General features: G+C 40.6%; 1 protein-coding gene across 18 annotated transcripts in view; it reads right to left on the bottom strand.

The window, feature by feature from the left end:
* The window catches only part of MEF2A (myocyte enhancer factor 2A), a 164534-nt gene that overhangs the window by 77530 nt on the left and 75375 nt on the right, over nt 1-11629 (bottom strand). For 17 of the 18 annotated variants that reach the window (XM_025199549.1, XM_025199538.1, XM_025199534.1 and 14 more), the window contains one exon: nt 10859-11062. In XM_025199549.1, the coding sequence (XP_025055334.1) occupies nt 10859-11062 (204 nt within the window). Of the gene's footprint in view, nt 1-10858; nt 11063-11629 lie in introns of those variants that run through there. The other variant, XM_025199547.1, reaches the window with a different exon arrangement.

Raw genomic sequence — 11629 nt, 5'->3', positions numbered from 1 at the left:
CCCCCCGTTTCGGCTGCCCGGTGCCGACCTGGCCAGCCTCCTCCCGTCCCCAGCAGCACACGGGAAGCCAGCTTCAGCTTCATGCTGATTTTCCCGACCCGGCTGGGCCCATCCCATCCCATCTGAGGCAGCATGTGGCTGAAGCTGGCTTCCCACGTGCTACTGGGGATACCCAGCTGGGTTAGCACTGGCCAGCAGAAGCGGCAATGGAGCTTCCTGCCTTTTGGGACCAGCTGGCACAGGTAGGGGAAAGTGCAGCAGCACGTGGGGAAGCCACCGCTTGATAGGGGATGGGATGGGATGGGCTGGCTGGGCTGCACCAGGGAGGGAAAGCTGTGGCTGAGCCCCCTGCAGCTGTGCTGTATGCTTAAGACTGAACAATATGCTCATGAATAGAGCATGAATGATCTGGGCTCCAACGTAAATTTGGAGCAGGTAAAAATCTTTGTAAAAAATACTGTCCAGTGTTCGGATTGTGTTTACTTCTGTTTCTCTTTGTGGGGGATTGGGGGTTCAACTGGTTACTACTTGTTAAAGATGTGTTACTAACAAGTTCTTAATTCAATAAAAGTAAATCTTCTTGAAGATTATTCTCAAAAATGCCCATATTTTGTTGCTTTGATTAGTTTCCACTCTGGCTGATATCTTTTCCATATTTGATATGTCAACTTGCATTATGCTTCTTCTTTCATTCATTGAGAAGTGAGAAGAAGCAAAAGTGTTTATTTTAGTCAAGTGTTTGGTATCATTTCATTGTTGCTTTTATATTGTTTTTATTTTGGATTTTAAACCACATTTCCAGACCCATTTTATTCTCACTTCCTGCAACTTCACTGGTGTCAAAGGTCACGTAACATCACTTCCTGATGTGATACTGCTTCCTGTGAGGTCTTTGAATATGGCTCACCGGCCCACTAAGTGATAAAAAATTCATGATCCGGCCCCACATTCAAAAAGGTTGGACACCCCTGCTCTAACACTTCAGGGTGATGATGGTCCACCCTGGTCAGCAACCCGTCTTCAGCAATGGCCAATCTTTGATACTTCATAGAAGAACAGGGGCTAAAAACAAGAATGCATCAGGTCATCTATGCATCAGTGGAAAAATCATCCTTTCCTGACTAGTGGAAGAATATGCTGTAGCTCTGAAGCATGAGATTTGCTTACATTATGAGCACTGTTGAGAACAATGCAGACAATTCTGTTCAGAGAGAGATTTGGATTAATAGGTTATAGGGCCAAAGGAAACCACCAGGACTATGCAGCCTGAGCCCTGAGCAACCTGAACATACATGGACCTCTGAATTTCTCCCAGAATTTGGATTCAATCATCTACAGAAGATAGAATAACTTGTTTTAAGGTTCCAAGTGATTCTACCTCTCCATAGAAGCTATTCCACAGCTAGGAAACTGAATCTTATTCAAGGTTGAATTTCTCTAACATCCAGCCACTGGATCTTGTTATGCTCTTGTCAGCAAGGCTGAAAAGTTCCCTCTATCAAACATCATCTCCACCCATGCACAGTTATCAAGTTACTCCTCAACTTTCTCTCTTCAGGAAGCTGAACAATTTGAGCTCCTTAAACCCCACACTGCAAAGCTTGCTTTCCAGTCCCAGAACTATTTCATAGCCCTCTTTAGACTCCTCTATTTCTACATCCTTCTTGAGAGTACAATGCTGCATACAGAAGCAAGGTACCCATGTACAGGTACGATGCTGTGTACAAGGCAAGATCACTTTCTAACTTCCACTTGGTATTCAGTCCCTTTTTTATACTCAAGGTCTGCTTCAGCCCTTTTATCCACAGCAATTCATTGAGAGCTCATGTTCAGATTATTATCTAGGATGGCCCCCATGACTATTTGGGCAATATACTTTATGCAGGTTGAAGTTATGAAATTGTTGCATCCAGTGCCTTCAGTATAGGTAAAATAACCATATGTTATCAAGGTTCAGTCATCTCATCTGTTTCCCAGGCCAAGTAAAATAAATAGAGGGCTAAATTGTGATGACTTCCCACTGAAGGTGGGGTAGTCATCACAACCCCTGGGTAGCCTGTTTAAAACGAGCTCTTTTCACTGATACCTTCCACTAACAACAGCTACATTTTGAGATCTGTCAGTGACTCACTTATTAATCCTTGAAAATGTGCCTCTTAAACCCATATAAAGCAACTGGCTTTGTAAATAAAAATGTCATGTGGTACTACGTCAAATGCCTTGGAGAAATTTAAATACATCAGAACACATGTAATCCTATATAAAACAGATCTGTTAAACAAGATCTGTTAAATCTTCCATGAAACTGGGTGACAGACACTAATATTTTCAGCCTCTGATTCTTTGCTGATAAACCTCCAAATTAACATTCCATTATTTTACAGGGGATTGAAGTTATACTTACTGGTCTATAGTTCCTTTTACCTTTTTAAATATTGGAAATAGATTGTCGGTCCTTCAGAATTTCTTTTTTTCCCAAGATTTAAGATTCAGAGTGGCTCAGAGAGTTCCTTGGATAGTTCCTTTGAAGTGCCTGGGTGTAACCTATCCAAACTTGTTTAAATTTAGTGCATTCCCCTTTATTACATATTATATGCTTTCTATTTTATCCACATCATCATGCAGGGTCAATGCGATCTTTTGCTTCATTCCAAATATGAAAAAGAAACATTTACTGCACATCTTTGTCTTTTCTATATTGTTCTTTATAGGTTTATCACATGCATCTAGCAGAAGAGCCTATAGCTAATGCGGGCTTTTTTTCTTCTCGATTCCTAAAGTATTTAAGACATGGTTCCTCAGTATCTAAACATACTGGTTACTGATATTTGTTTGACTATTTAGCTTCCTTTACAAGTTGCTTATATTTTTTAATTTGTTACATATTTATATACCGATATTCGCTTTTTTCCGCACCACCATCATGATTTATGTTATTGCCATTTCTTGATCTCCTTTTAACCAAGCTTGTTTTCACCTTAGTGTAACTTTTTTGTTTGGGATCATGGTTTCATGTACATCCAGTAGGATATCCTTGAACAAGTCCCAGTTCTTAAAAGGCCGAATTTTAAAATTTCTGATCTTAGTCAATTATACTATCAGAAGGCTTGACCTTTGAAAAACTAGCCTTTTTAACGTTTTAATTGTACATGGTACTGGCTGGCACCTGGTTCCAAAACGTACATATAAATCAGGTCATGATTACTGGAAACTGCTCACTTCTAGGTTAGTGATCAACTCTTCTTTGTCTGACAGATCAAGGTCCAATACTGAGTTCCCTCATAGTGAGTGGCAAAAATAATTGCCAGATTAGTAGACGATCTGTGACAGCTCAATTCTACTACTAGTCAAGTAAGACTATCTAGCAGATGAACTGTATTTAGAACAAGCCAGTGGTTTCCATCCTGGGGAAACGCAGTATAAGGCGGTTGGAGCATACACAGGGTTGGAGGCATGCTGGTTCCAGCTCCGTGAGAGCACCAGTACGCCACTCCATCTGCATTGGTGGTAGTAAAAAAGGGGAAACAATGCCAGAGATTTCTATGTTCCCAGAAATGCCCTGTTCCTCAGGCAATCAATGACTGGTTCCTATGAAACCAGACAATGCCATATGCCAGTCCCTACAGCACTGCACTAGCCTGAATAGAAGCAAGAGTTCAGTACCATCTTCAAGCCCCCTAGGTGTCTTTTGTTCGTTTTTTCTCCGAGTAGTTGCCCATCGAAAGAACGTGTTGTGTGCTCCAGTATACACACGCAAACAGCCCAGAGGCACCAATTAATTATTTCCCAGCAATACTATTCCACTGGGGAAGGAAAGCCACTGGAAAGGAAAACAGGCACAAAGAAAGGGGTGAGAAAAACTGTAGGAGGAAACAGATCTACCAAGAATTTGGAGGTGAGCACATTATTAGAAGCTTGACAAGACAACAAAAGCGGGAGAAAGGCAATAACAAAAAGAAGGAATAGAAATCTAAAAAGAAAAGAAAAAAGGATTCTATACAGCTCTGAGCTTACGTCTTAGCAACTGTAACAGGAGAAGCTGCTTTTCAGAAATATTTTGCTTTTAATCCCTTCTTGGCAAATCATTCAGGAGTATGAACAAGGCTTAAAAAGCAAGGTGGTGATGGACTAGGTACAGAGCATCTGAACTGTGCAGAAAAGCTCTTCTCCTCCTTCTCCCACCACTGAAGGAAAAACCCTCAACGCGAGGGCCAAGAGCGATTAACGCGATTCTATTCCAAAGACATCGCAAATCATGTGTGCTAACTTCTAAAATGCAAGTAAGGAAACAGATCTGTTAAGTATGAAATCTAACTGCAGAAGAAATCTAATTTAATATGGAGAAAACATAACTGATTTCCATAAAATTACTTTCTTTTATATTATGCATTTAAAATGTTTTTCACTTCTTCAGAAATGATCATGTCATTGCCCTGTTCAAGAGAATTTTTGTTAAAGCTATGCTTCTGCTGAGTAGTCAAAAAGAACCAAGTTATCCACTTGACTTTGATTTTTTTTAAAAGACTGTGCAACATGCCAAAATGCTTGACAACTAACTTAACTTTGCCTGCTCATGATACTAGATCAGGGGCAAGCAATTATTTTGGGCGGAGGGCCACTTACTGAATTTCAGCAAACCATCGAGGGCTGCATGCATGACAGACAGCCCAAGGCAGATTAATATTAATTTTCTAAATGTTTTAGGGGCCCTGTGGGCCAGATAGAATGGCCTGGCGGGCCACATCCGGTCCCCAGGCCACATTTTGCCCACCCTTGTACTAGATCCTACAGAGAGGTGATAAGCCTTGCACCTTTTTTACTCTTCCAGAATTTGAAGGTAACCTTCCCTCTTGAAGGCAGAGAAACATGAAGAAGTAGAGATTTCACATTTGAGAATAAAGCTGAAGTATTAACTAAGTGTTCAGACAATAACTCACAAAAAGATCCATTGCAGATTAATGATCTATAAAATAAAGTGTTTACTTCTTGTCTTCACCTCATCGTGACAGTGACTCCATGGCAATTCGCATACTTTGTAAAACAGGCAAATTAGGTGATTTAGGGTAGAATTTTCCAAAGCCCCTTTGCTGACCTGACAGCCATTTAGAAGCCTAAGTCTTATTCACAAACCAAGAGACAAGTATCCAAGCACTTAAGCCACTTCTGAAAATATTTCCCTTACAACATTAGAACATGTCTGAAAAAACAATGGAGGATCAATCCAATGTTGAGAAAATTATAGAAAATGACACTGAAGAACTGGCAAATTTAAGAATAGCAAATTCAGAGTTACTGTTTTCACTACGTCCTAAAAAGTTTAAGTTTATCATAGAATCATAGAAGTAGGGTCAGAAGGGACCTTGTAGATCTTCAAGTCCGACCCCCTGCCTGGGCAGGAGAGAAACTGGGCTCAAGTGACCCCAGCCATATAGGCATCGAGCTGCTTCTTAAAGACCCCCAGGGTAGGAGCCAGCACCACTTCCCTTGGAAGTTGGTTCCAGATCCTAGCTGCCCTAACTGTGAAGTAGTTCCTACGGATGTCTAATCTGAACCTACTCTCCAACAACCTGTGGCCGTTATTTCTTGTTATCCCGGGGGGCGCTGGGGGAAACAAGGTCTCCCCCAAACCCTTCTGGTCCCCTCTAGTGAGTTTACAGATGGTCACAAGGTCCCCACAGGACCTGCATATTTTTACTTCAGCTAAGAAAGACCAGACAAGTTAGTGATAATAATAATTGAACTCAGAAATTCTTGGCTTTTTTCTGCTTATGTCAAGCCAACACCACTAAAAATAAAATAACGCTGTGTGTATGAACTGAACGTGTTTAGTTTTAGTTGTGACAGAAGACAATAATTTGTCACTATGGCCCATATCTGGTTGCCTTTCTGATCAGATCAAATATAATAGGAAGACTATTCTTTCATTGACATACTTGAGGGGTCTCGAAAGCTCAGATCTTTGTTTTTATAATGACTAGATGTGTGGCCTTATTTACATAGTACACATACAAGGGGAGACCCAATTCAAGGCAATGCTCATAAAAAAACCCTGAAAAAGGAATTTTTTTAATTCTGTATACAGCACAAGATTAAATGATGGAAACCATCCCCAGAAAATTTCCACCCAACATCAATGGTGGCTTGGGCTCAGGAGGAAGAACATATGTGTATGAGAGGCGTGGGTGAAAGACTAAGTTCTTCAGAGCAGGGAACGTCTTTGCTGTGCGTTTTTACAGATTCTAACACAACGTGGCGAGTGTTGCCGAGTCAAGTTCCTAGGTTATAGTTGTACAAACAATCCTTCTTCCTCATGACCTCCACTTCAATCTACTAGTACAGGGCTCTCCTGCAAGGCTTGTTGGTATGACTCTGGAACCCAGGCCAAACCCTTCCACCTTCCACCCCATTGCCTACCACTGAGTTAGGGAGCTTCGGTAGCCACCAGTGACTAAAACGGGAGGCAGGGGAAAAAAGGGGGCAAGCAGGAACAATGTTTACACCTTGGGGTCCAGAACTGTGCCAATACGGTAGCTCCAGCAGCTACTCTGGCAAATGATAACCCTACCTTCAGGGGTGGTCTCACAAATCAGGATCGAGCCCATGGGGCTAAATGAGTTGGACATCCCTGTACTAGTATGTTAACCAGCCTTTGATGAATGATGACCTTATTTGAAATGAGAGGAATCAGGACGCGAGTGATATAGCAGCCTTTGCTGGAATACTAAGTACCTAAAAATCATAAAAATAAGATGCTTCAGTTTACATGAACTTCCACTAAATTAAACATTTTAGATCTTTAGGTTAAAACACAGATTCCCATAATTTTATTTAAAATGCAGTATTGTAAATTTAGGACACACCCAAAACTCCATTTAAAGCAATGAGAACTTGTTCAGGGATACGAGGCCTGTATAAATACCTAGAGCAAGATCGCCAACCTGTGGCATGGGTGCCACAAGTGGCGCAGGAAGCCTTTGTGTGTGGCACGCAGTAGATCAAGGAGGAAACAGGAATCACAGTGGCAGATAAGATAGGAAGGAGAAAGGAGAGCACTAGATCAAGTAAGAGAAGGGGACTGGAGTGACATTCGGAGAGGTTGGGGGGCCAATTTCTGGCATGCTTGCCCAAAGGTTGGCATCCACTGACCTAGATAAAGATGTTGGAATACAAAAGGTGAACCCTGAAATAGATATTTATTTCTGTGTACCCTGCATATTTTTACTGCACCCCACAAATATCTTATCCAAATCAAATAGGAAACACTTTAATTGAATTATAATATATGATGGCAAGCATAACTGTCCCAATTACCCTCATCTAAAATAGGTGTTAATTGGCCAAGCAGCAACACTCAGTAAAACTGCAAAATAATTTGGGAGATGATTTTACGATGCCTCAGAGCCCAAGCTTAGGAAGTTTAAACAAATCAATAGCACTTGAATCCCCCCTTGTGAACAGAGAAAGACACAAATGGAGTCAGCAATACTCGTGACATTCTATGAAAGTACAGCTTTGAGAGACTTTTCATATTAACAACACACTATAATTCAAGTAACTATTTCTTTTTATGGAATGTAACAATGGAAAGTGTCAACCTCCCTTAAACGTATGAATGAATTTAGCAATTCACCAGTGGCCAGAATGGAAGAAGCAATTGCTAGGCATATGGAAACGGCAGAAGGAAGTTGTACACAACCATTACCTTTACACATGAATGCATGCAGCTCTAGGAGGGGAACAATTTCATTCTTGAAGGGTTTACTGTTTCGAGACAGTCCCTCAACTAAGTTTGCTTGGACTTTGTGGACAGTGCCCAAGACAACGTGCAGGAAAAAGCCAAAAGACATCCTTTTGGAATAAACCGAAGGCTGCTTCTCCATAGACTGAACTGTATGTTACGTAGAAAACAAATTTCTTAGAAGGCTTACTAATATAGCATTCTGACGAAGTACATGCAATAAATCTGTACAAAAGGTGTGAAGTAGGAATCCACAGCAAAGACGCAGCAGGAGAGCCTTTTCTTATTGTTGGAAGCAAAGGAACTTAAGATGCAATTCCTTGTGCAGTCTTTGGGGTCAGTTCCTTATTAGGGGTATGCGAAGCAGACTCTGATTTGGATTCGGATTCAGTGATTTGGATCGTTGTCCCGATTCGATTCATCCGAATCCAAAGATTCAGTGCTGATTCAGAGAATCAGCGATTCGGCCACAAACACAGCTTTAATTTTTTTTTCTACATACCTCGAGGTACCAGCACGGCTCGTGAAAGCTGCAATGCTGGAGTAGATGGAGCATCCCACAGGAGTGCGGCCGGGGGGGGGGGAGCGTGCGGCGGGGGGGGGGGGGGGGGGGCATGTGCTTGGCAACGAACCTGGAAGCGGACTGGAAGTATTTCCTGATCCACCAGGGAGTGCACAGGGCAGCCCCCACCACAACCCCCAGCTCAGCGATCAGACGCAGGGGGACCCCAGGTGCCCCCCCAGACCCAGGAGGCACCAGATGCTGAGCCAGGGGAACATGGGGGGGGGGTTCCCCAGCATGCTCTCCAGCAAACCTGGAAGTGGACCACAAGTGCTTCTGGTCCACTTCCGGGTCTGCTATTGAGTGTGCTGGGGAGCCACCCCCCACTTCTGTGGGATACTCCACTCCATGCACCCCAGCATCCCAGCACTCATGACCCACCTGCTACCTAGAAGTATGTAGAAAAAATATTTAAGCTGTGTCTGTCTGAATTGACAAATCGATTCGGAGAGTTCCAATTCAATTAGGAGAGATTAAAGGGTTCTCCGATTCTATTAGGAGATTTGGCCACTGAATTGGGCCGAACCGAATCAGGGACCCAAGCTTCGCACAGCCCTATTCCTTATCACTATTACAAGGCTTGTATGCTGCCCATATAGATAGGATTTTGGAAGAGGACTCCATCCTCAAGATATTAGTGGTAACTTAAGTGTGCCTTTGAAGAAATATATTTTTAACCGGACCAACTGATACCTTGCTTCATTTGCTTACTAATGTATTTGATCCCTCTTCCACCTTCAACTCAGGCATTCTTCACAGCAAACCCAATTTAAAGAATAAATTATTCAAGACTTATTATACTTTCCCTCCCTTTTCCTGCAGCTACATCGATAATTTTTTAGTGAAAAATGTATTTGCTTTTCCCCCACCCCAATCTATTTCATAACATTTCTATCAGTACAGGGAATTGCAAATTTCACCAAATATGTCTAGTAAGGCAATTTCTTTCCCCTGCTGATTTTCACCAACGTAACACTATCTCCTGAACGTTTTAAAATCTTCTTAAAAGATGACAGAGGATCCTTCTTCACTTCCCAGTTCTGTTACTGTGAATTCTGTTGGGAGATGGATCATGAACAGGATAGCCTACCAAATAATATTATTGTTTTATAGAGTCGACTGCAGAGCTAAATTATCTGTTTAACTCTTTGCAAAAGATAAAGCATTTGTGAAGCCTGGCTGGAACATAGGGCCTTCAAGTTAAACACAGACCAAATATGATCAACAGGTGTAATGGTGAGTATTGGTCTTGTGCAGAATTGTCTAGAATAATCACTCCTCCTCTCTCAACAGCTTAAGCTTCTTGTGCTGACAGCTTTGAAGGGGTCATATGCATGGACTGAGCCCAAGAAGTTTACTGCCAATGCCTCTAATCTGAAAGCATCTAGTGCTTAAAGTAAGAGACTGTTACTTTGGGGGCTACTGCCAAAGTACATGACTACATGTGGAATACCCTCTCAATAGGTGACAAAGAGAAAACACTGCTAGCATGAGTTACAAGAGAACACCCTTTTATACTTTAGTGTTCCAGGAAGCAGTGTAATGTATATAATACATTTGTCAGTAAATGAGATCCAAATTTCTTTATTTAAAATTAACATTTATTTGTTGACACACAGTTTCCAGAAACTCTGGATTCATGAGACTTTTTTCATGTCACTGGTTTTCTAGGCCAGCTTCTCCCTTATCTATTTTTAACACGTAATCCTTTTTTTTTTTTTTTTTCCTTCAAGGACTGATGCTACAGAAAGTTTGCAGGGAAATAAACTGAAATAATGGCTCTTAGAAAATATTTTTTTTGAAAGTATTATCAAAATCGTTGGTTACGAAATACTGGGAATGTTTCTATTTTTAATATATTGAATAAACATGGAAATTAGATACCTCAGATCTGATCGTTTCAGTGATATTAAAAAAGGAGAAAATAAGGGGTAGAGATATTCAAAAGTTAAAAATAACAATAGTTCTAAAACAATTAAATATTTTATGAACAAGCCGCACCATAACAGGCTTAACAACTTCAATAAAATACTATTAGATAGTAAGAGATACAGACAAAAACAAATTCCACTCTTATTTTTATGTACCCCTTTGCAAATAATGCAGTTGTGACTGCAGCCTCACAGAAATTTGCCCATTCATGTCAATGTAAGACTAGCTGACTTCTCTATGAATTCAGCTACAGTGTGGAAAGCCTATAATTAGAAGGTTAAGCCATAAATTCTACTACTTCTTAGATAACAAAGTGGGAAGTTACAAGTTCACATTTAAAACATAACTACAACAAGGAAGCAGACGCAAACAAATGTCTACTAATAAATATTCATATTATTTTATAGTCCAGAAGCTATGGTTCTTTTCACCACGCAGTGCAATTTCAGGGTATAACTAAGAAATATTTAATTATTAAATATTTGTGGTACATATTTAGTTAAAATGGTTTAAAATGCTCCTTTAAATACACTTAGTTAGCATACTTTAAATACGTACAGCTCTATATTTAATCTACACTAATAGTAAGAAGAGGAGAAAACGGATCATCTTTCCAAAACTGTTACCTCAACAATATCCGAGTTGGTTCGACTCTCGTGGGGTTCGTTGTATTCTGTGTACTTGAGGAGAACTTTGTCCATGTCAGTGCTGGCGTACTGAAAGAGTTTGTTAGAGCTGTTAAAAATGATGAGTGCTATTTCACAGTCACAGAGCACACTCAGCTCGTATGCCTTCTTCATTAATCCAAACTTCCTCTTCGTAAAGGTCACCTACACAAGAAAGAAGAGTGATTTTTTTTTTCTCCAAATGACAGATCAAAACTTTGAAAGGCACATATCAAGACATACAACAAATACTACATGGCAGTGCATTTCTTTCTCCAGCCAAGAAATCCTTGCAAGCATCTTTGGACTACTGTGCATTTTTATGGTTTCCTAATCAAAGTCATACTATTGGTACGGTGATAAATGTCAAGAAGTAATTAGCAATGGAAAAAGTATCCTATACTAGATGCATAGCTATGTAGTAGTCTAACTATGTCAAATTAGTAATAGAACTGGCTAAATAGAATAAAAATTCATCCCAAGAAACAGTGGAGTCCAACTGTGTCAAGTCAGTCATACCTGGCACGTCCTTTATAAGCAGCTCCATCCAGTGGCATTATCCACTTAATGTCCACAATGGACAAAGAATGGAAAGCAGAACAAAAGTTAGCAAGATCAAGTAAAGTTATGGCGACTTATACACTTTATACACTAGATACACATTCTGTCACTTAAACATTTCTTATTCCATCACCTGTCTTAGAAAGCATATGGATAAAAAGCAAAACTGCT

This window comes from Alligator sinensis, unplaced genomic scaffold (genome assembly GCF_000455745.1).
Source record: "Alligator sinensis unplaced genomic scaffold, ASM45574v1 scaffold210_2, whole genome shotgun sequence".
In the NCBI taxonomy this organism is placed as follows: domain Eukaryota; kingdom Metazoa; phylum Chordata; order Crocodylia; family Alligatoridae; genus Alligator; species Alligator sinensis.
This window is presented reverse-complemented; position numbering and strand designations above follow the sequence as displayed.